At 44.7% G+C, this 25965-nt stretch overlaps 1 protein-coding gene across 1 annotated transcript in view; it reads left to right on the top strand.

The window, feature by feature from the left end:
* Window positions 1-3771: 3771 nt before the first annotated feature.
* The window catches only part of LOC112249368 (nuclear factor of activated T-cells, cytoplasmic 3-like), an 84152-nt gene continuing 61958 nt past the window's right edge, over window positions 3772-25965 (top strand). The window contains exon 1 of the mRNA XM_042320194.1: window positions 3772-4248. Within this exon, the coding sequence (XP_042176128.1) occupies window positions 4158-4248 (91 nt within the window). The 5' untranslated portion in view covers window positions 3772-4157. The remainder of the gene's footprint in view (window positions 4249-25965) is intronic.

Here is a 25965-nt window from a genome sequence, read left to right as displayed (position 1 = left end):
GTACGGAAGAGCCACTGACAACCTGTAGACCTTTTTTGGCATTCTAAATCCCCAGCCCATACCTGTTTGAACTATTTTATAATCATTTATATTAAAATCGATATTTTGCGATAACCTTATGGTGACTTCCAGGACCAGTGCCCATTCAGGTCTTCTTTGACACCGCTGACCTAAAAGAACATACTTCATAAAATAGAATAGACTTGTACATTTATACACTAAAAAACAAACAAGAAAGTCATACATGTATTGAACTTCTCTCCACCCTAGATCAAAGCCTATGTGATGGTACAACCCACATGATGAGCTCATAGCTATTTTCACCCTGGACCTGATGATGAGGATTGCCTCTGATGATCTCTGTGGTTCAGTAATTACTGATCTGTCATCAGTATTGATCCCTCACCAGGCACAGTTCCCATGCTCTGAATGAACCGGTTGTCTGATTGATTTTCTGAAGCATCAGAACATCACAGATACGCTGCCAGTAATAGGGGATCTGACTGTGTCACGTGTTGACTGTTGGTTCAAGCGTTGGGCAACACCCTGACATTGCTATCCAGAACATTACTGCAAAAAGAGGAAAAATAGAAGAGCTTTGACAGTATTCGAGAGAACTACGGGAAAGAAGTGAGCAGTGAGGAGAGGCGAATAATGTTGGGTCTTGATTGATTTTGTTGTTGTTCTTTCAGTAAACAGTGGAGGGCAGCCTACATCAAGGATGAAAACCAGTAAGTCAAACGCGTATGCTGTCGTATGCTCCACTCGATGACTATCGTGTGTATGCATTTTACACTCTTCTTCATCATTTTTGTGCCAATTTCTCTGCCAATTTTTCCAGTTTACTCTTGCATTATTACATAGTTAAATAAAGGTTCAATTTAAATGTAAAAAAAATATGAATATGCTACATGGTGTCTACATGTACCTATTTTCACTTAGGTGTTCAATCAAAATGCTTTTTACTGTTATACTCAGTTCAGTTATGTACCAATATGAAATAGATACATTCCTGCCATTTGCTTTCTTGTGGTTCTGCATTTTAATACAACCAAGCAGGCCTAAAGAAAATCCTTTAGAATTCAGATAAAATACATCTAAAATAATCCTATCTTCTCCATATTTAGAAAGTTAGAAATAGGCCTCATTCCTCAACAAGTGAGGAATTCAGACAGATTCTTGTGCAATATAATAATAACAGTCAATATTTAACCCATATTATGGCTCATGGCAGTCAAGGTGATGCATTGAAGTTGTGCAGTCTGTGTACTATGCTGTGCAGAAGCACAAGCCTCAATCCTTGAAAGAGAGCATCACATACCTCTCACACACAGGACAAGTGAGGGGGTAGAGGGTTTATTTTTTCCCTCACTACTTTCTTTACGAGAACTTAATATCGTTAACCACATCCACACCCTCCCACACAATTTGTGTGCACTGTGTTCTTTATCTTCTCCCTTTAAAGGTCATCTGAGAAGATAAGAGGCACACGGGTAACCTGAATTAAGCAGCAACCAGTAGTGGGTCTGGAGACATGCTCTTACAGCAGTAGTGTTATAATGCCTTGGGGTCATGACGATCATATACATTACATACCATACACACCGATGCATTCTGCATTGTACTCATACAGATGTCAATAAAGCAAATAATAACCTACCATACAAAAGAGAATGCATACAAATCCTACTGAGTCAGTGTTTACAGTGTTGGACAGGTTGTGAGGTAGACAAGAGCTAAATCTGTTATTCACTTTTTAAATCTTATTAAAATATTTTTTGAATATGGTTTATTAAAACTGAACTTTCAAAATAACTTTTGTGAAATAACATCAGGGAACTTCAAGGTTAGTAAATTATGTTATTTCTCTATTTTGGCCGCAAAACATCTTTGTACATAACAACCTTGTCCTATATAAATCCAATAATTTTCCCATAATATCAATATTGCAGCGATAAAATGCAGTGATTAGTTTGTTGCCTAATGTACCAAAAGAGAGGGTTATGCTTCAACACCGAATTGTCTTGTGAATTAAACTGTAATTTCTAAATGAACTCAACCATGCACTGTCAAGGTAACATACCTATAGCAGTTTTATCAGTATGATCTCAAACTAGTATATTTTGTAATCGATTTCAATTTCGCCAGCTGATGGCATACAGTGAATGTCAATGAGGTTTACATGTATTGAGTGCTTTTGCTTGGAAATTTAGACCACAGGAAATGTGATATTTTTTTCCGCATTGCTTTTGTGAACTTCAGCGTCTGTACGCCCAAATGTGTCAAACAAAAACATTATCTTGTTTTTTTCTTATCTTTGCTGTATCCGTTATCTTTCACGAATATTCAATAAGAGGATTCTGTGTATGCAAGTGTTCTGTCTCAATGCACCTCAGACAGCTGCAGAAAAATTCAGGTAGGCATAGTAACAAGGTCAGAGATCATTAGAACGGCACTGTAACTTGTTGGTGACTGAGGGATCTAGAGGTCAAGTGTGCATCATGTTATTACGGCCCAATCAGTGATGGACTGTCGCCACAAAAATATAGTTACAATATAGTTAAGAGAGAAGGTTTGAAGATCGGCTATAATTTGGTTTAATAATGATGCACAGAACGGTTGGCAGTGATACAATTAAAGTGATTGTGAAATCTGCTCAACACGAAAGGGTCAAAAGGTTTACTTGATCTGCCCAGGCCAGAAAAACTATCCGTCGGGAAGTGTTCCGCGACTGGCGGCCCATTTTTAAAAATGTTGGACATAAAAGACTGTAAAAACACCAGCAAATCAGATCCACGTGGTTTTCATTTTGGAAATCTGTTCCAAAGTATTTCCACGCATAATAGAGACATACTGTATATGTGATCATATAAAAATGTAAGCAAGGTTTGAAATGTTTTAGTCAAATGGTATATCTTTTTGGGCTTCTTGCGGTCAATTTGCAGTCTGAAAATGATTTGTAATTATGTTCCGGCCCCCTGACCCTCTGCTCAAGAAAAAACCGTCCCGCGGCTGAATCTAGTTGATGATCCCTGCTTTAGGGTATAGGATATATTGAACTAATCACATAAGCAATGCATTCCAGGAAAGTGTGATGACCTACTTAGTATAAGGACAGATTTAATACTAATGCATATGTCACAGACTTTATCATCGACATGCAGAACTATTGCATAGACCTTGGAGCAGGCAGTCTGTTGAATTCCTATAGCCCAAAAGGCAACGTGAACACAGAACATTTCGTTAATTGGAGCCAGCATGGTCCGTTTAAACTGTAATTGTGTCTGGCAGAGATGCAGGCCAATAGTATATGAGAGCCTGCATACATTCAAAATAGTGATTGAGACATTATAAATGAAAAGTCAAAAGGAAAATTACATAAAATGTGTGATGATCTCGGATAAAGTGTCATTTCATTCTGATTAAATCCGAGTAGGACAACAGTGCTGTACATCTGGATAACTTTATTATACGCTATAATAAGGTCCATGTTGAGGCAATGAGCTTCAACATGAGATTTAACTACATATCCCAGGAGCTCTTGCCAGCCTTATCCGTGTTTGTGCGTGTGTGAGATAAATGTTTACTGTTAATTTCTGATTGTTTATTTAACTTTTGTTTATTATATATTTCACTTGCTTTGGCAATGTAAACATACTGTATGTTTCCCATGCCAATAAAGCCCTCTGAATAGAAATGAGACAGAGCGTGCCTGCGCTGTGTAACAGGGTTTGCTGACGTCACTACTGGAACTGCCCTGTCACGCGCAGTTAGTAAAAGTTGGGATAGAAGGCGCTCCAGTGAGAGTCAGTTTCACCGACAACCTTGTCTGTCTTGTTGACACCAAACAGCGATAAATCTATTTAACGTTCGCAAGTACAAAATATTAGACTCGCTGTAGGACAATCAAAAGTTGAACAAGCATTTTATTACCAAACCTCGCTGGGGAGAAAGAATCATTTTTGGATATCTGATCAAGGAAGAAAAACTAGTTCACGCCGTTCGCGGGTCTATTGCTCGCTACAATTTTGATTTGCTAAATTAAACAAGTTTTGTTGTTTCAGTTAACGTTAGTTCTGTAAATGTTGTGACATTTAAAATAGTATTTTGCATTAGCCGTCGTTCGTGTGACGGGTGAACCCGAGCTGTCAACCCCGATGACTACTGCAAATTGCACTGGTAATGAGGAGCTGGACTTCAGGCTGATCTTCGGAGAGGACGGTCAACAGCAGTCGCTAGGCCCCGCAGGTTAGAATTTTATCTTTGCGGCGAATACCCAGTACATTTCTCTAGACGTAGAAGTGCACAGATGCGATTACATTGCAAACAACAAGAACGTTGCAGAAGGGGCATTGGTTGCAACAGATTAGCTAATGTGAACAAGCTAGGGAATGTTCTGGCAGCAGAAAGTAGAATAAGTAGGCTAATCATCGAGATTAGTATTTTCTATTTTTGTATGTGCAGTTACACACTGACTTTTCCACAGTTAAAATATGGGGTTTTAGGAACATGAGGAACATGAGCCTAAACAGCAAACAAGCGACAGCAGCTGTCAAATAACGGTGTCCTCATGCTAACTAGCTCATTCCCACCAAAAGTTGCAAAACTGTACTAAATAATGTATAAATAATATATTTAAATACTGCAGCACATGCTGAAATCTGTATGTGGCTCCTAGCATAAACAATAATGTAGCTAGCTAGAAATGTATTTCAAAAGACTAGCTCGGCAGCTGAGTAGGTAAGATAGCTAGCTCACGAGAGGACACAGCTGTCAGTTATTCAGACACCTAGCTTAACAAGAATGCATTATACCTGCCTATCAGCTCTACTTGTTTCAAACATTCGCTCCAATCAATCCATTTTATTATCGATTAGGCTTCAGAAAACGAATTGAATAGGTTTGAAACAGCAATGCCATGAACTTGGCAGCATTGGGAACGTCATATTGTAAGAAACTTTACCATGCATACATTCACAACTCTTCCATTTGTAATCTAACTAGTTAGTAACTTTAGTGGCCAAGCAATCGATGTTGTTGATCATAATACTGAATAGAACTTAAAAAGTACAACAATTAGACAATATAGTGAATGTAATAACATAGTTATTAATATTACAAGCAAGCAAATATTCTCTATTTTTCTGCTTAGATATTCTAAATTACCTTCTCAGAAATTAAGAGGTTATTACATCAAGCAATATTACGCCCTTTAACTATTAATTTGTAATGCAGATAAATGTGTAAGGTGTATGTTTAAATTAGAGTATTTGGTACGTTGACTTTGCAGCTTGACAAAACACCATTACAACAATAAACAACACAATAAATTAAACTGAATTAATAAACTGAAACTACATATTTCCCAGTATACAAGACACCTCACAACCTAGTTTATACAGTTTTTTTTGTGCATAATTTCTTTGGCCAATAAGTCCAAACACATCCAATAACCCTATGTCACCCTGCTGCCATTTCAATGATCTCTGCAGTTTGCGCCCAGTTTGCCGGCCACAGTGGCCCAATACAGCATTTGACTCACACAGATAGAGGTGTGTGTGTGAGAAGGTGGGGGTTCATATCAGAATCTCAGTGTGACCAGGTGTGCAGAGAAAGAACCAGATCTGTGGGAGTCTGGTGATGCATCATGCCACAATATTCTATTTGTGTTTTGTTTGTGTATTTTGGACGGTTGTTTTGGAAACAAGACTAGACAAGGGGTTTAACCATTCTGAGACAAGAGAAGACAAGCAAGCTGCCATTCATTCATTCATAACCACAGATCTGGGAGTTCCATGCTATTTCAAAAGCATCTGTCTTTCACATAGCTAGAATGCATGCTTGGATTCTGTGAAATTTAAAGAAGTACAGCTGCAAACTGTTTTAATTCAAACCCTAAATTCAGTGTAGGGCGACTGCAACTTACATTTTATCTTGAAAGCTTGATTACCGGTTTTGATTAAATAGGGTCAATATCTGCAGAGTTAAGCCTAGCTCTGCCCTTTTCATGAAGCTCTGGCGAAACTATGAATCCAAGGCTTGGCTAGTTCTCTCTCCTCCGCAATCAATTTTTCCCTAGATTATAAAGAAGTCTAATTTGGAGACGAGTAGGGAAAAGTGAAAAAAGTGCTTTTGGAATAAGTCAAGGAATAAAAACGCCACTGTGCAAGTGGTTTTAATCTGGTTGGACTGTGTGCCTTGGCCCGTATGGCTAGTGCCTGTTCACATTAATAACTGGAGTGTAACGCAGAGACACAGAACCAGAGTAACGTTGAGTTGAACAGTATGGCTCCAAGTTGATTTGCTCTTTCTCCTTCCTCCTCAACCCTAGCCTCACTCACACAAGTCAGGGCTCGCTAGAACAACCTAGAACACTGCTAGTATTTTTCAGTCTGACCTACTCTACCGCAGTAGGACTTACCTCTGTGTATAAACATGTGATTAAGAAGACTGCACTGTGCCAAGCTTGGCCTCTCACTCACTCACTCACTCACTCACTCACTCACTCACTCACTCACTCACTCACTCACTCACTCACTCACTCACTCACTCACTCACTCACTCACTCACTCACTCACTCACTCACTCACTCACTCACTCACTCACTCACTTCCTTCCTTCCTTCCTTCCTTCCTTCCTTCCTTCCTTCCTTCCTTCCTTCCTTCCTTCCTCCTCAGCCCTAGCCCCTCTCTCTCTCCTTCCTCCTCAGCACTAGCCTCTCTCTCTCTCCTTCCTCCTCCTCAGCCCTAGCCCCTCTCTCTCACCTTCCTCCTCAGCTCTAGCCCCTCTCTCTCTCCTTCCTCCTCAGCCCTAGCCCCCACTCTCTCTTCTTCCTCCTCAGCCCTAGACCCCCTCTCTCTCTCCTTCCTCTTCAGCACTAGTCTTTCTCTCTCTCTCTCTCTCTCTCCTTCCTCATCAGCCCTAGCCTCTCTCTTTCTCTCCCTCACTTTCTCTCTTTCTCTCCTTCCTCCTCAGCCCTTTCTTTCTCGCTCTCTCTCTCTCCTTCCTCCTCAGCCCTAGCCTCTCTCTTTCTCCTTACTCCTCAGCCCTAGCTTCTCTCTCTCTCTCTCTCTTCCTCCTCAGCCTTAGCCTCTCTGTCTCTCTCTCGTTCTCTCTCTCTCCTTCCTCCTCAGCCCTAGCCTCCCTCTCTCTCTCCTTCCTCCTCAGCCCTAGACTCTCTCTCTCTCTCTTCCTCCTCAGCCCTAGCCTCCCTCTCTCTCTCCTTCCTCCTCAGCCCTAGCCTCTCTCTCTCTCTCCTTCCTCCTCAGCCCTCCCTCTCTCTCCTTCCTCCTCATCCATAGCCTCACTCACACAAGTCAGGGCTCTCTAGAACAACCTGGAGCACCTCTATTTCCTTAATTTGTATTTATTTTGTTTCTTGAACTGTGCTGTTATGACTGTTCATCACAGAGGATCATAATGTTAACAGTAATTATGTGATTGTTTTTATTTAGTTCCTTGAACTGTGCTGTTATGACTGTTCATCACAGATGATCGTAATGTTAACAGCAATTATGTGATTGTTTTTATTTAGTTCCTTGAACTGTGCTATTATGACTGTTCATCACAGAGGATCGTACTGTTAACAGCAATTATGTGATTATTAATAAAGTAACTATGAACCCAGAGAAATAGCCCAGCAGATTTCCATCCTCTCAAATAGAACAGTAGGCTACACCTTAGTTACAGGTAGTGACAGACATGTTATTCTCAGTCACTCTCTGAATCCTGTCAGTAAGGTATGTAGTACCCAGCTGTTTGTTTATATAGCCTAATTGAACAGTAAACGTTAGTGTAAGAACCATTGAGAAAAAACACATGAGCCTATGTAGTCTAGACCCACCCCATTTCTTAACCTTTCAGTCTGTCCTACTCTACCGCAGTAGGTCTTACCACTGTGAATACACATGTGATTAAGAAGACTGCACTGTGCCAAGCTTGGACTTTCTCTTCAAAGGCTTTATTCGCATCGGTAACGTGTTTACATTGCCAAAGCATGTGAAATAAACAAACCTGAGAAGACACAAAACAACATCAACAAAAAACTATTTGAATTTAATAGTAAATATTGCATTCAAAAAGGTTTAAAAAGGTTTTATTATCAGCTATGTACAGTGTTTTAGCAATGTGCCAATAGTTGTAGTACGAATAGTAGGGAAAGATAAATATTAGTGGTATATCCACTGGCTGCCCTTTGATCAATGGCAATGGGCTATACATCTTGCTGAAGAGATTGCAAACTGAGGTATTTTGTCTAACAGATATGGGAGTTTATCAATGTTTGATTTGTTTTGAAATTCTTTGTCAGTGTGATCTGTGGGAAATATTTATCTCTAATGTGGTCATACATTTGACAGGAGGTTAGGAAGTGCAGCTCAGTTTCCACCTCATTTTGTGGGCAGTGTGCACATAGCCTGTCTTCTCTTAAGAGCCAGGTCTGCTTATGGCAGCCTCTCTCAATAGAAAAGGCTATGCTCACTGACTCTGTACATAGTCAAGGATGTTCTTCATTTGGGGTCAGTCAAAGTGGCCAGGTATTGTGACTCTGTGTACTCTCTGTATAGGGCCAGATAGCATTCCAATTTGCTCGTTTTTTTGGTTGAGTCTTTCCAGTGTGTAAAAAGGTTATCTTTTTGCTTTCTCATAATTTTGTTGGGTCTAATTATGTTGCTGTCCTAGAGAAGAGTCCCCTCAGCCAGCTGGTACTGGGGCTCTGTTCACAAACAGACTCCACAGAGCCCCAGAACCAGCTGGCTGAGGGGACTCTTCTCTAGGTTAATCTCTCTGTAGGTGAGGGCTTTGTCTCTTTCTCTCTCTCTCGTGATTTGTTGTTCAGGAAATGCAGTTCCCTTTGAAGTGAGGCATTCCAGTGAGTGATGTAGTAAAAGACAGTAGCCTAACTCAGTCAATGCTGAAGGGTTTCCCCCACTTCTGTAGGCCTACAACGGTGTAGAATGGAAGAGGAAAAACATGGACTAATAAGTCCTTCAAATCAAATAACAATTTGACAGAATGTTCAACTATACTGCCAGGATTAGGCCTAAATTAGTCTAAAGTAGCAACCTGTCACTTTGACAAGGTTATTCATTTAAAGGGTAAGGGCGTATTCACTTCTCACTGAAACTCGAGAGTAGTGGGGATAAACTATAGATATACTGTAATATGGTCCTTTTTTTCCCTTATGATATTTAAGAAACAAACTGCTACTCTTTTTCTATCCCTACATGGTAGCTAATGTGCTCATGTGGTATTGAGCGAGGCTGTGTACAGTGAAAAGTGAACATGTAACACCAAACATTTTAGGAGCCTTTTGACCCTGTCTGCCTTCTCATCCTTCCAAACTGTCATGGCCGTATGACACAAAAGGTGTCATAGAGAAAATGGCTGGAGGTAAGTAAGTAAGGGCCCCGTTGAGTGGCAGTCTAGAGGTAGTGTCAGTGAGGGCCACATTGGGTGGCAGTCTAGAGGTGGTGGGAGTGAGGGCCACATTGGGTGGCAGTCTAGAGGTGGTGTCAGTGAGGGCCACATTGGGTGGCAGTCTAGAGGTGGTGGGAGTGAGGGCCACATTGGGTGGCAGTCTAGTGGTGGTGTCAGTGAGGGCCACATTGGGTGGTAGTCTAGTGGTGGTGTCAGTGAGGGCCACATTGGGTGGCAGTCTAGTGGTGGTGTCAGTGAGGGCCCATTGGGTGGCAGTTTAGTGGTGGTGTCAGTGGGGCCCTATTGAGTGGAAGTCTAAAGGTGGTGTCAGTGAGGGCCACATTGGGTGGCAGTCTAGGGGTGGTGTCAGTGAGGGCCACATTGGGTGGCAGTCTAGTGGTGGTGTCAGTGAGGGCCACATTGGGTGGCAGTCTAGTGTTGGTGTCAGTGAGGGCCCTATCGGGTGGCAGTCTAGAGGTGGTGGCAGTCTAGAGGTGGTGTCAGTGAGGGCCACATTGGGTGGCAGTCTAGAGGTGGTGGGAGTGAGGGACCTATTGAGTGGCAGTCTAGAGGTGGAGGGAGTGAGGGCCCATTGGGTGGCAGTCTAGAGTTGGTGAGAGTGAGGGCCCTATTGAGTGGCAGTCAGAGGTGGTAGCAGTCTAGAGGTGGTGTCAGTGAGGGCCACATTGGGTGGCAGTCTAGTGATGGTGTCAGTGAGGGCCCATTGGGTGACATTCTAGAGGTGGTGTCAGTGAGGGCCACATTGGGTGGCAGTCTAGTGGTGGTGTCAGTGAGGGCCCTATTGAGTGGCAGTCAGAGGTGGTAGCAGTCTAGAGGTGGTGTCAGTGAGGGCCACATTGGGTGGCAGTCTAGTGATGGTGTCAGTGAGGGCCCATTGGGTGACATTCTAGAGGTGGTGTCAGTGAGGGCCACATTGGGTGGCAGTCTAGTGGTGGTGTCAGTGAGGGCCCTATTGAGTGGCAGTCAGAGGTGGTAGCAGTCTAGAGGTGGTGTCAGTGAGGGCCACATTGGGTGGCAGTCTAGTGATGGTGTCAGTGAGGGCCCATTGGGTGACATTCTAGAGGTGGTGTCAGTGAGGGCCACATTGGGTGGCAGTCTAGTGGTGGTGTCAGTGAGGGCCCTATTAAGTGGCAGTCTAAAGGTGGTGTCAGTGAGGGCCCATTGGGTGGCAGTCTAGTGGTGGTGTCAGTAAGGGCCCATTGGGTGGCAGTCTAGTGGTGGTGTCAGTGAGGGCCCATTGGGTGGCAGTCTAGAGGTGGTGGCAGTCTAGAGGTGGTAATAGTGGGTTGAACAGTAAGAGAGTGGTAGAGGTGTCAATGAGGGGGAAAGTGTCTCTCTGAGTTGTAGAGGAGCGGAGCCTAGCATATACAGTAAAGGTGTCTGGCACAGTGCCCAGACATGCCATGTGGGCTTTAGATGGCAGTGCAATGACAGAGGTGGAGTGGGCAGCTCCTCCCCCTGTTGTTAAGGGGAACAGAGAAAGGTTCTGTCTCGCTCTCTTTCCTCTTTCCTTCCTCTTATCCTTTTTTGTCTTCTTTCTTTCTCTCTCTTCTGGTCCTTTTTCTCTCACATCCGGTGGCCTGTCTGGCAGCTTTGGGTCTGTCATCATCTGACCACCTCAGAGCTGTGCAAGCCTCAACAAGGACCATGCATGCTTCCTCTCTTTTTTCTTTCCTCTTCTTCTCCTCCCCCCCTCCCTCCTCACCCACAAAGGATATGGGAGACCACCAGTTGTTTCTGTCTAAGGGAGAGCCTACACCAGACTAATGAAATCTCCAGATGCTGGCAATCTTGGCGTAAACTAACCGTAATCAGGCTCGATTTGGCGTAAGCTAGTAAATCGGTTGACATGTTGGTTTGTTATAGAGTGGAATTTGTACAGAGTTTGATGTTGTAATGTAGTAGAATTGCATCATAGCTGAAACCCAGTGAGGAAATCAACTAAGTGACAGTCTATATTTTTTTTGGAGGAGATCTGTTCCTCTTGACTTTTAGTTTGTTCTTGTGCTTGCCCCAGATTCATCTGTCTGGACTTGACTCCTGGCTCTGTCTGTCTCAGTCGTGGGAAAGACTGAAATTACATCGCTCTCATGGTGGACTATATTGGGCTCTCAGGGAGAGTGGTAGAGGGCAGCAGGCGGCAGGTTGCAGACAGCTCTGTTAGATCAGGAGTCCCCCAACAGCAGGCAGGTCTGAAGCTGTCCAGTCCACAGAGCAACACTGCTTCACCGTTACGTTTAACGGGAGCTAGGAGCGGAAGAATGTTGTGCGCCACGTCAACAGGTGAGTGACTATGTCCGACTCCCAGACTCTGGCCAGCTGTGTGTGTTGTGGGGGTGTAACCGGCTCAGATGAGGGACTGGGTCTGTGTTGCAGGACCCTTATCAAGTGTGTCTGGAAGACTAACGATGTATCAAGTTATAAATTACAAAGCATTATTTCTCTAATTTGTGGAGTTTTCCTTTGTGAAAAATGAGTCACATTCAGGCCTATAACCAAGGTTAAACTGAGTGGTGAAGACTTAAAGCTGCAATCTGTAACTTTTTGGGCGACTTGACCCAATTCGCATAGAAATATGTGTTTTTGAGCTGTAATTCTCATTGACAGCAAGTCTAAGAAGCAGTAGATCTGTTCTATGTGCGCTATTTTTATGCTTCTCGTTTCTTTTTTTGCGTATTTCACTTTCAGTTTTGTACACCAACTTCAAACAGCTGAAAATACAATATTTTTGTTTATGGAAAATATATTTCACAGAGATTTAGATGGTACAATGACTCTCTACACTATACTTGCTTGTTTTGTCTCATAAACTGAAATTATGCAAACTATTAAAACTTTAGCCACCAGGAAATGGCAGAGCAATTTCTGCATAGTGCACCTTTAAACATACTATGACCACTAACACTACAGTCTCAACTGCTGTGTATTGTACAGGACTCCACATGTTTAAAATACATTAGGTATTTGGGGCATACTGTAGCCTATCTCTGTTCAGTGGAGCACACAGCTTAGAGTGAGAAGGCTTAACAGTTTGGTAGCCAGCAGTGAACCCTGGTTGGATTCCCTGGAGGATATGTGGGCTAGTTGGCCAGGTGGGTGCCCTAACCCTCCAGAGTGGACAGTGTGGAGCTGAGCTGAGCTGAGGGGGTCTGGCCTGGAGGAGCCCTGGTCTGGAGTGATGAGAGAGACGTTTGTTTCCCAGGGCGAGGCACGAGCAGCTATGTGTGGCATCTGTCTACTTAGTGTAACTGAAGCTCCCACTGGCCATACTACACTGTATCAACATGCGAGGGAAGAAGAGAAAGTTGTTGAACTCTTACATTTAGTTTTCCCCCTCCCTGTTCCTCTTTGAAGAGGCGGGGCATATTGCATTGGTCTCAGTAAGAGCTGCTGCTGCTGAATCCCAGTTTATTCTAGGCTGTGCATGTAAGCCCTGTTTTAGTCAGTGGCGACTCTGCCCCATCTGTGTTGAGCCCCAACTTTCTAGCAAAAAAACCCCTACTTTTTGGGGAGGATGCCTGTTTTGTATGTTATTGTGACATTAATACGTGTCACATATGTGACATTAATACGTGTCACATATACAACATTAATACGTGTCACATATACGACATTAATACGTGTCACAGTTGCGCCGTGATTGGCTCAGTGTTCTGTCACTCATGGGGACACTACGTCACCGCCAAATCTAAGGGTAGAGCTTGAAAATTCAAGCCCCTTGGATGCTGCCATAGAGTTACATTAGAAGTGCCCATCCAAGAAGGCTCAAGGTCATTGGCCACAGATAAAATGACATCAAGTTACCTTATATCTACAGCAGTTTTGATTGGACTGTCAACATCATACTTTGAAAATCTTAGCTAGCAAGCTAGCAGTCATCATCATGAATCAAGTCAACAATCTACTGGCAAATCCTTTTTAATCCTTGTCATATGAAGAGAAATAATGAAGAGAAATTTTAGTTAAAATGTATCTGTGCTCATCGGCCATTGGACATAAACATTACACAGCAAGTTGGAAATCGCAAATTCAACAATGAGTGTTTTGGAAGGAATTAGTGCTTAACTACAAGCATTGCAAAGCAACCACTAGCCTGCTCTTCAGTGGAGTGGGTGTGTGGTCTGGGTTTAAGGTCTCTTTTTCCAAGATTAAAAGGATAAATATTCAACCATTGACTATGGTGTAAAACTAGCATGACTTCTGTCACGCTCAAAACAACTGGAAACTCAGAACTGGGAAATCTGTTTTCAGTGAGTTCAAGACAACTAGGAACTCTTAGAGAAAAAAACGAGGTCCAACTGGGAAAATAGGTTTTGAACCATCATCCAACTCGGAATTGAATATCCTGAACTCGGGCCTCTTTCTAGAGCTCTGACCTGAAGATCACTGACGTCATCATGATTCGACCTTGTTTTTTCAGAGTTCCCAGTTGTCTTGAAAGCACCATAAATAAATCCAGAGAATGCCAGGCTTTGATGACAAAGTTTGACAATTTTCCCACAAAGGACTGCCGAAGTTAACTAAAAAAACATGATGAAAGTTTTGTTTTTCACAAAATGTGGGAAAGTTTGGGCTTGTGAACAATTTATGACCTTTCAACTTATTTTGATATGGTTTGATGTCGATAGCCTGTTGGTGAGTAACACTATGATTGGTTGGGGGAAACCATGCTATTTAGGCCTATATTTCATTGGAGTTAAATTGCGTAACATGATGATGCAAACCTTCTACAACTATCTGTGTAGTGTCTAGTGGAGAGGGTGCCTTTGGTAATTAAATAGAAATAGCCTTGACGAAGCTAATGTGAAATATAAATGTCAGTTTGTCTATCTACCCTCTGGCATTTAACATGGCCTTGTGGGTGTGCAGAGAAAGATCTCGGTGAGTGTGCAAGGGTTCCCTTCCACTTACAAGCCCCCAGACAGCGCGGCCATATCTCCACCCAGGGACACTGACCTTCCTTCTTAGGGTCCCGAAGGTCCCCCTCCACCTCTTCCTTCTCCACTCCATGGCTGCACAATTCACTCTCAGGGCCAGCAGCTTACTGCTGCTGTTACAGTTGTGTAATTAACCTGAGAGGAGGGACATCATCACTAGGGACTGGGGAGGAGAGGGGAGTGGAGGAGAAGGATATTACATACATTATTATGATGATATTACATATTATATTCCTATTATACTGTATGATAAATAATACATATTATGATATGAGTCTGTTAAATCTTGTCTCAGCCCAGAGACCCCAAGGGATGCCGAGTTAGTGAATGACTCCTAATGCAGTAGGCCTTCGTCTTCATCTACTCAGCTCCACCTTCAAGTTGTTTTCCAACTGACTGCGTTGTTTTATTTACAGGAGACAAACAAATATTGTAGTTGAAATTAAATGTGTTACTTAGCACTAAGAGGTGTGTGCACACATTCTGGGGCCACCCCGTCCTTTCACACTCTATTTTGGCAGTTAGATCATATACCTATTTAGTTCAGTCTCTGCTCTTTTCCAGACTCACAGTTTGCAAATGTCATCCCAGATTTCTGTCATGTGCACAGTCACAGTTTTACTCTCACTCCCACACAGTATTTCTCTGCTCTGTCTCCCTTGCTTTCACTCCTCCCTCTCCCTAGCTCTCCCCCTGTCTTTCCCCCCTCCCCCCTCTATTTCTCTGGATCAGGCGTATGCACAGTCAGCACGGACAGGCATATTGTTTAAATGTCACCCTGGCTAGGTTGTGCTGTGAGCAGAGCAGTAGCCACTGATGTTATCTATCTGCCCTGGGTTATTGCAGGCTGTTGGGCTGTGTTATCGTCACTACTGCATTCGCGGCTCAAAGGACAATCATCTAATGTACTGTAGCTGGGGGTCACCGCTCATACTGCCTGACCACTGTTAACCAATGGATGCAGCCTGGGTAGTTTTACAGTCAGTGACCAACCACGGTTGACTGTATGAAGCCTATTGGTACATAGGCAACTGGATAAATATATGTGATGTGAAAAAAAGAAGTACCTAGGACTATATAAAAAATGTAACATAACATTTCTGCAAAAGGGAATTATTGTCTTATGGGACTAATATTAACTGATTAAGTGAGTAAAATAAAATGAGTTTAAATGCTTTAGTAGGCTATATGAATAGCCTTTTTCTGTGAACCTATTGCACTGGGGGCTTTTTAATTCAGGTGGCCACTGGGCCACTCTCAATGTTTATCTTATAATTTTATCATTAAGCATGAGGTGCTTAATTAGGGAGCTTTATTTATCTAACAAACATGTGTTAGCATTGGCTAAGCCAGCCGCCAGGTTCATTGGGCCTCTACGGGGCCGGATGTACTATTTCAGACCGTCAGTGCGGTCAAAAGTATGGATTATATTCCTCATGCTCCGCGTAGGTCTAGTAATAATAACATCAAAGTCCCGACAGTGCTAAACTACGATTTGGTTAAATCATCTATCAAATAAATGGTAGATTAGGCCTACCTAGAGCTGTACTGCACAAGTTATGTACAGCAATACAATAAAACATCTTTAAAACTAAATATTTAGCTATTTTCTATTTCTATATAACTCCTTTGCTCTTTTTGTCTCTATCTCTCTCCCCCTTCTCTCTTTCCCTCCCCCTCTCTCACACACGTAGCCGACCTACAGAGTTCAACGGGAGGTTTGAGGCATCCCCACTCCTCCCCCTCTAGTCAGCATTGAGGGCCACAGGTGTAGGCCAGGCCAGCCCTACTAACAGTAATATACAGTACAGTATCCGTGCCTTGTGCGTCACAGCCTCTGTGTTTAGAAATGGGGGCAGGTAGCCAGCCAGTCAGTCAGCCAGCCAGGTAGGCAGCTCAGTTGTTGGATAGGCAGAACAGAAAGGAAGTAATTAAATGTGTTCTTCAGGTGGTCACTATTGTCTGATAATGATGATGTATCAAATCCAAGGCATTATTTGACCAAAATCCAAACCATTGAATAATGGTTATAATTGTGTAACGATGTGTAATTGAGCTATTACAGATGGTAATAGTTATACAATTGTATCATTAAAAAGCTGCTGCAAAATGTTGAGGGTAGATAGATGGCAGAAATGATGAGCTAGAAATGGACTGTTTTTTAATGTTATTTCAGATGTGGTTGGATGGCTAATTAGTACTCAGTGCAAGTCCTGCTTCAGTCAATGAGTCCCCCACTGTTCCAGCCCCTGGCTCTGTGTTGGTCAGCAGCTCTTGAGGAGAGTAGAAAGGAGAGCCAGGCCCTGAACAAAGCCCAGTGTGCAGGGGGTCTAAACAGAGATGTGTGCCTAATCAACCTGCCTGGATACACAAAGGGAACCCAGCGTTAGATTACTACTGTTACCTCCAGGCCTCACACACACTGACTGAGCCCTGTGTGGCTCTGGAGGACAGGTAGAGTGCACATACACCACCGTTCAAAAGTTTAGGGTCACTTAGAAATGTCCTTGTTTTTGAAAGAAAAGCTTCTTTTTTTTGTCCGTTTAAAATAACATCAAACTGGATCAGAAATACAGTTTAGACAATGTTAATGTTGTAAATGACTATTGTAGCTGGAAACTGATTTTATGGAATATCTACATAGGTGTACAGAGGCCCATTATCAGCAACCATCACTCCTGTGTTCCAATGGCACGTTGTTAGCTAATCGAAGTTTATCATAAAAAAAATCAGCCGTTTCCAGCTACAATAGTCATGACGTGTGTTAGTAATAATGACCAGATGACCCTGACCCACTCCAGGGCAGGGTAGACCATGAGGAGAGCCTGTGCCGGGGAAGGAGAGGAGAAGAGGCGTGAGCGGCCAGACCAGTGAGAATCCCCAGGGCTCCAGAGAGAAGGTGATGTCTGAGGCAGGTCGAGACCACCTCGGAGGCCTCTTAGCTGGGGCTGCCCGTCAGGTTGTCTGGGGATGGTGGAGAATGCAACATGGTTGACCCTGGGCTGTGTCACGGAGAAGCCTATCCTACATCACCTATAGCAAAACTTCTCTTTAACTCCACTGCCAGGCGATTTCCAGCTATTATTAGCTTAGGAACAGCAAAGCCTCTTAGGGCTCTTTATTTAACCAGATCGGCAGTCTGATGTGGGGGCACTTTAGTTGTGTATGACGCAATCCACTTGCAGCCTGTCAGAAGTGGAGGAGAAGAGAGGAGAGGAGCAGGGTCCTCAGGCCAGGCTAGACCAGGAGTAGAGTAAAGCAGCTGTGCTTTCTATTCATTGTCTGGTTAGATTATGAGATGTTCAGATGAGATAAAGGAGAGTTTAACTCATCTGACCTCATGTCTTACCAGGAACTTGTCCATTTCCAGAGGACTGACTCATATCTCGTATGTGGGTCCGTCAGTGTGGGTCCGTGGGTCCGTCAGTTTCAAAAATCAAAGATCCATTAATTTAACCTTTGAGCATTTGGGTTGGTGTGTGTGTGTGCACGTGTGTGTGCCAGAGTGTGTGTGTGTGAGGGAATTTTAATTATAGTTTGTTGATATAATGGTTCTAAAACAGGGACAGGAGGGTTGTGGTCATGTTGACCAGCTTTCTTAGACCTGTCTGATCCACATGCATCCCCGACTACCCTCTCCCCCCTCTCCTCCTCCTTTCTCCTCCCCCTCTCCTCCTTTCTCCTCTCCTCTCCTCCTCCTTCCTTCCCCCTCCTCCTCCTTCCCCTTCTTCTCCTCTTCTCCCCCCTCTCTCCTCCTTTCTCGTCTTCTCCTCATTCCCCTCTCCTCCTCTTTTCTCCTCTTCTCCTCCCCCTCTCCTCCTCCTCCTTCTCCTCTTCTCCTCCTTCCCCTGTCCTCCTCCTTTCTCCTCTTCTCCTCCTTCCCCCTCTCCTCCTTTCTCCTCTTCTCCTCCTTCCCCCTCTCCTCCTGCTTTCTCCTCTTCTCCTCCTTCCCCCTCTCCTCCTGCTTTCTCCTCTTCTCCTCCCCCTCTCCTCCTCCTTTCTACTCTTCTCCTCCTCCTCCCCCTCTCCTCCTCCTTTCTCCTCCTCCTCCCCCCCCTTTCCTCCTCCATCCCCCTCTTCTCCTGAGAGCAGGTGGTTGGGGTCTGACACCCCCAGGGGAGCTCCTTCGCCAGGTATTCAGTGGCGTTCCAGTGTGCTAATCTGGTCTCAGAGAAGGGTGTGAGCCAGGGCACCCGGTCCACTCCACTCCTCCCTCCCCATGTCTATCCCCTGCCTCCCCCAGAAGTCCCCCCACCTTCTCTCCCTCCCCCTTCTGTCTTTTTCTCTCAACCCTCCCCCTCTCTGTCTGTAAACCTCTTTCCCCTTCCCTCCTCCCCCCAGAAGACCATCCAGTGTGATGAAACCGTGGCATTAACAGGAGGGTTTCAGATCAGTCATCTGAGGAGGCTGGCGGAGCTTGTGGAGCAAGAGGGTTTCAGATCAGTCATCTGAGGAGGCTGGCGGAGCTTGTGGAGCAAGAGGGTTTCAAATCAGTCATCTGAGGAGGCTGGCGGAGCTTGTGGAGCAAGAGGGTTTCAGATCAGTCATCTGAGGAGGCTGGCGGAGCTTGTTGAGCAAGAGGGTTTCAGATCAGTCATCTGAGGAGGCTGGCGGAGCTTGTGGAGCAAGAGGGTTTCAGATCAGTCATCTGAGGAGGCTGGCGGAGCTTGTTGAGCAAGAGGGTTTCCACATCATAAAACATACACCTAATGAGCTCTTAGACTGGTCATGCAGAGCATTTTAACACACTTCCACTCACATACAGATTGTAGCCTATATGCTGAATACGGTACAGTCAGACTTCACAGGCCTTTCCAATGCCATGTGGAAGTAGGACAATGATGAGACTTTTGACAATAGCTATGTTTCCATCAGGTTGGCGACCGATTTTCATGCAAATATTCTAAAATCCACATTTTCCCGCCAGAGATGTTTCCATCAAATTGACTTGTGGGTAAAAGGCTGTGCGTGATGATGTAGGGCAAATAAAAATGACTTTTGAGATTTAATTCTCATGTACCGAATGGGTTTCCATCACATTTTCAACTCTACCTATGGTTTTGTCACAAAAAATGTTTATTTTTGTAGCGAACGTGCCCCAGGGTTTCCGTTAGGAGAATGTGGTGCCGGACATTTGACCGGCGACATTTTAATTCACCGGACATTTTGAGAAATTTACCAGACTGCATATGCAAATAACATTTAGAATATGGTAATTAATATTAACAAAACATGCAAGTCGATGATGCAATGATGTGGTCCTTCTTAACGAATTCTGATGTGCACTTTGAACATTGTCCACATTTACTTGTAAATGTCCACATTTACTTTTCCACAGCCAACAAGATGAGTAACAAACAGCAAAATCACTAGCCTATGTCAATCTACTATAGTAGAAAAGTGTAGGTTACCTATTCTATTGGTCAGCTTGTCGAGAAAGAAATAGCCTATTCCAAACCGGCTCTGGGACAGTTGTGGGACGATAGATCCCAAATTCATACAACCAGTATGCCTAGACTACATTAAAAAAATAATATTCAAATGCAATGAGTCTGATGCAACAGATCAGAAAGTTTAGCTTAAAATTTTAATAAACTATTATTTCTTCACATTTTAAGTGCAGCCATGCGCACAAAGCAGTTGGCTAAAGGTGAATGTTCATTTCATAATGCAATCAGCAGGAAAACACCACTGTCAAAAGGGCACTTCACATGGGAACAGTTTCATGTGACAGAGATGAACATACAGTGGGGCAAAAAAGTATTTAGTCAGCCACCAATTGTGCAAGTTCTCCCACTTAAAAAGATGAGAGGCCTGTCATTTTCATCATAGGTACACTTCAACTATGACAGACAAAATGAGAGAAAAAAAATCCTGAAAATCACATTGTAGGATTTTTAATGAATTTATTTGCAAATTATGGTGGAAAATAGGTATTTGGTCAATAACAAAAGTTTATCTCAGTACTTTGTTATATACCCTTTGTTGGCAATGACAGAGGTCAAACATTTTCTATAAGTCTTTGCAAGGTTTTCACACACTGTTGCTGGTATTTTGGCCCATTCCTCCATGCAGATCTCCTTTAGAGCAGTGATGTTTTGGGGCTGTTGCTGGGCAACACGGACTTTCAACTACCTCCAAAGATTTCTATGGGGCTGATATCTGGAGACTGGCTAGGCCACTCCAGGACCTTGAAATGCTTCTTACGAAGCCACTCCGTTGCCCGGGCGGTGTGTTTGGGATCATTGTCATGCTGAAAGACCCAGCCACGTTTCATCTTCAATGCCCTTGCTGATGGAAGGAGGTTTTCACTCAATATCTCACGATACATGGCCCCATTCATTCTTTCCTTTACACGGATCAGTCGTCCTGGTCCCTTTGCAGAAAAACAGCCCCAAAGCATGAAGTTTCCACCCCCATGCTTCACAGTAGGTATGGTGTTCTTTGGATGCAACTCAGCATTCTTTGTCCTCCAAACACGACGAGTTAAGTTTTTACCAAAAAGTTATATTTTGGTTTCATCTGACCATATGACATTCTCCCAATCTTCTTCTGGATCATCCAAATGCTCTCTAACAAACTTCAGACGGGTCTGGACATGTACTGACTTAAGCAGGGGGACATGTCTGGCACTGCAGGATTTGAGTCCCTGGCGGCGTAGTGTGTTACTGATGGTAGGCTTTGTTACTTTGGTCCCAGCTCTCTGCAGGTCATTCACTAGGTCCCCCCGTGTGGTTCTGGGATTTTTGCTCACCGTTCTTGTGATCATTTTGACCCCACGGGGTGAGATCTTGCGTGGAGCCCCAGATCGAGGGAGATTATCAGTGGTCTTGTATGTCTTCCATTTCCTAATAATTGCTCCCACAGTTGATTTCTTCAAACCAAGCTGCTTACCTATTGCAGATTCAGTCTTCACAGCCTGGTGCAGTTCTACAATTTTGTTTCTGGTGTCCTTTGACAGCTCTTTGGTCTTGGCCATAGTGGAGTTTGGAGTGTGACTGTTTGAGGTTGTTACGGCTTTCTTCCGTCGAAGGAGAGTCGGACCAAAATGCAGCGTGGTTAAATCGAGACATCTTTAATAACTATGAAAACGAAAAATACAAAACAACAAACGGAAATGTGAAAACCTATACAGCCTGTCTGGTGAATACAAACACACTGAGACAGGAACAATCACCCACAAAATACACAGTAAAACCCAGGCTACCTAAATATGGTTCCCAATCAGAGACAACGAGAATCACCTGACTCTGATTGAGAACTGCCTCAGGCAGCCAAGCCTATGCTAGACACACCCCTAATCAGCCACAATCCCAATGCCTACAAAACCCCCAATACGACAACACAATAAACCCATGTCACACCCTGGCCTGAACAAATAATTAAAGAAAACACAAAATACTAAGACCAAGGCATGACAGAACCCCCCCCCAAGGTGCGGACTCCCGGACGCACCTCAAAACCATAGGGAGGGTCCGGGTGGGCGTCTGTCCATGGTGGCGGCTCCGGCTCGGGACGTGGACCCCACTCCATAAATGTCTTAGTTCCTCCCCCTTGCGTCCTGGGATAGTCCACCCGCCGCCGACCATGACCTCGTAGTCCTCACCCAGAACCCCACTGGACTGAGGGGCAGCTCGTGACTGAGGCAGCTCGGGACTGAGGGGAAGCTCGGGACTGAGGGGAAGCTCGGGACTGAGGGGAAGCTCGGGACTGAGGGGAAGCTCGGGACTGAGGGGCAGCTCGGGACTGAGGGGCAGCTCGGGACTGAGGGGCAGCTCGGGACTGAGGGGCAGCTCGGGACTGAGGGGCAGCTTGGGACTGAGGGGCAGCCCGGGACTGAGGGGCAGCCCGGGACTGAGGGGAAGCCCAGTACTGAGAGGAAGCCCAGTACTGAGAGGAAGCCCAGTACTGAGATGAAGCTCAGGCAGGTAGTTGGCTCCGGCAGATCCTGGCTGGCTGGCGGATCTGGAAGAGTCTGGTTGACTGGCAGATCTGGAAGAGTCTGGTTGACTGGCAGATCTGGAAGATCATGGCTGACTGGCGGATCTAGCTGCTCTGGCTGCTCCATGCAGACTGACAGTTCTGGCTGCTCCATGTAGATTGGCAACTCTGGCTGCTCCATGCAGATTGACAGCTCTGGCTGCTCCATGCAGACTGGTAGCTTTGTGTAGACTGACAGCTCTGGCTGCTCCATGCAAACTGGCAGCTCAGGCTGCTCCATGCAGACTGACAGCTCAGGCTGCTCCATGCAGACTGGCAGCTCTGGCTGCTCCATGCAGACTGACAGCTCTGGCTGCTCCATGTAGACTGGCAGCTCTGGCTGCTCCATGCAGACTGGCAGCTCTGGCTGCTCCATGCAGACTGGCAGCTCCATGCAGACTGGCAGCTCTATGCAGACTGGCAGCTCTGGCTGCTCCATGCAACCTGGCAACTCTGGCTGCTCCATGCAGACTGACAGCTCTGGCCGCTCCATGCAGACTGGCAGCTCTGGCTGCGTTGAACAGGCAGGAGGCTCCGGCAGCGCTGTAGAGGAGGAAGGCTCTGGAAGCGCTGAACAGGCGGGAGACTCCGACAGCGCAGGAGAGGAGGAAAACGCTGGCTGCGCTGAACAGGCGGGAGGCTCCGACTGCGCTAGAGAGAAGGATGGCTCTGGCTGTGCTGAACAGGCGGGAAGCTCCGGCAGCGCTAGAGGGAAGGAAGGCTCTGGCTGTGCTGAACAGGCGAGGCGCACTGAAGGCCTGGTGCGTGGTGCTGGAACTGGTGGTACTGGATCAAGGACACGCACAGGAAGCCTGGTGCGGGGAGCTGCTACCGGAGGACTGGTGTGTGGAGGTGGCTCTGGATAGACCGGACCGTGCAGGCGCACTGGAGCTCTTGAGCACCGAGCCTGCCCAACCTTACTTGGCTCGATGCCCACTCTAGCCCGGCTAATACGAAGAGCTGGTATGTACCGTACCGGGCTATGCACCCGCACTGGAGACACCGTGCGCTCACTAGCATAACACGGTGCCTGCCCGGTCTCTTTAGCCCCCCGGTAAGCACAGGGAGTTTGCGCAGGTCTCCTACCTGGCATCACCATACTCCCTGTGAGCCCCCCCCAATACATTTTTGGGGGTGACTCTCAGGCTTCCATCCGCGTCGCCGTGCTGCCTCTTCATACCAGCGCCTCTCCGCTCTCGCCGCCTCCAGTTCTTCTTTGGGGCGTCGATATTCACCAGGCTGTGCCCAGGGTCCTTTTCCGTCCAATATCTCTTCCCAAGTTCAGAAGTCCTTTGATCGCTGCTCCTCACGATTAACAGGGTGAGTTGGCTCAGGTCTGACTCCTGACTCTGCCACTCTCTCCCTGAGCCCCCCCCCCAATACATTTTTGGGGCTGCTTTTCGGGCTTCCTTGCCAACCGTGTTCCCTCGTATCGTCGGCTCTTATCTCCAGCTGCCTCTGCTCTTCTAAGTGCCTCCACCTGTTCCCATGGGAGGCGATCTCTTCCAGCCAGTATCTCCTCCCAAGTGTAACAACCTTTGCCATCCAAAACGTCTTCCCATGTCCATTCCTCCTTTCGCTGATTCTGCTGTCGCTGCCTGTCACCACGCCGCTTGGTCCGTGTGTGGTGGGTGATTCTGTTACGGCTTTCTTCCGTCGAAGGAGAGTCGGACCAAAATGCAGCGTGGTTAAATCAAGACATCTTTAATAACGATGAAAACGAAAAATACAAAACAACAAACGGAATGTGATGTCTGGTGAATACAAACACACTGAGACAGGAACAATCACCCTCAAAATACACAGTAAAACCCAGGCTACCTAAATATGGTTCCCAATCAGAGACAACGAGAATCACCTGACTCTGATTGAGAACCGCCTCAGGCAGCCAAGCCTATGCTAGACACACCCCTAATCAGCCACAATCCCAATGCCTACAAAAACCCCAATACGACAACACAATAAACCCATGTCACACCCTGGCCTGAACAAATAATTAAAGAAAACATAAAATACTAAGACCAAGGCGTGACAGAGGTTGTGGACAGGTGTCTTTTATACTGATAACAGGTTCAAACAGGTGCCATTAATACAAGTAACGAGTGGAGGACAGAGGAGCCTCTTAAAGAAGAAGTTACAGGTCTGTGAGAGCCAGAAATCTTGCTTGTTTGTAGGTGACTAAATACTTATTTTCCACCATAATTTGCAATGTGATTTTCTGGAATTTTTTTCTCATTTTGTCTGTCATAGTTGAAGTGTACCTATGATGAAAATTACAGGCCTCTCTCATCTTTTTAAGTGGGAGAAGTTGCACAATTGGTGGCTGACTAAATACTTTTTTGCCCCACTGTATCTGTTAGAAATGTAGATAGGGCCCTTCCCACTCTATCTGTTCATTACTGTGATACATTATTTTGTAGACAGTTCTTGATAGAATAAAACAAAGAGCCCTTCATAAGAACCAGAAGATCTTTAATGTCCCACTGCTGGGAAAATTGGATTGAGATCAGATGGCTTCACTGCTTCCTTTGTTAATTAGCTCATGTGTTGTGTCTGACTCTGTTCTAGCTGTATCTCTGTCAGTGGTCCCAGACAAGACAGGGAGATGACCATTTCTCTCTGTCTCTCATCATTGAGTGAGTGATGTTAATGAACTGAGCTGGCAGCCTGCAGTGTGGTAGGGTTGAGTATTAAATGATGGCTGGCCATGCCACCTCAATCATTTAGAACAGCATTTAAAAGAGGGGGATATGTACATTTACAACACAACAGGTGCCTCACACACACACACACACACACACACACACACGTACAACACAGTCTGCAGATAGTTTTCTCTCTTTCCAGCAGGCTCTTGGAAACAGACAATATTCAATAGATCTTTAATAACGGAGGTGTATTTGTAGACCTGCTCTTGTTAATTAATATGCAATTGAAAATGACTGCCTTGAAAGTAACCCCTTTTTAATATGTCTGCATTTGGCAGTGAATATTGGCTTCTTTGCACTTTAAATATCCAGGCAAATGTATTTTGAGTGCTTACTTCTGGCTAATGTAAACTGAATTGTTTTCCACTTTCAATTCATACCTCCCAATGGATTTCTTTAATGCAATGTGATTCACAAAGTATTGGCCTACAGGTTTGTCTAACTCGATTTCTACCGTTGACCATTTATTAAATTGGCTACATTTATTGAATTGCGTGGGAAACTACCAGGGCTGTCCAATCCTGTGCCCTTTGAAGGGTGTTGTCACGATACCAGTATTTAGATTATGATACCAATACCAGTTTACTATCACAATACTTGATACCATCACAATACCAAAACAATACCAAGGGAAAAGGAAGGCATATTAGCCAAAGTCACAGAATGGCAGTTGATGTCATTACATTTTTGAATGTAGGCATAAATGAGTCAGTCATACAATCAATTTGGCTTTGGTAAAACAAATAACTACATGACAACATAATGGTAATAATTTATTTGAATGGAAAATCTCTAGTCTATTGATAAACTGGGTCATCAAGATTTAGCCTAGGCCTATTCACAATACAGATGAAATCATATTCAGTAGGATGTGTGCATGCCTTTTAGTTATTGAGCTTGTT

The sequence above is a fragment of the Oncorhynchus tshawytscha genome, linkage group LG04 (genome assembly GCF_018296145.1).
Source record: "Oncorhynchus tshawytscha isolate Ot180627B linkage group LG04, Otsh_v2.0, whole genome shotgun sequence".
Taxonomy (NCBI): Eukaryota; Metazoa; Chordata; class Actinopteri; order Salmoniformes; family Salmonidae; genus Oncorhynchus; species Oncorhynchus tshawytscha.
The sequence above is the reverse complement of the archived record's forward strand: the minus strand, read 5'-3'. Positions and strand labels throughout refer to the sequence as shown.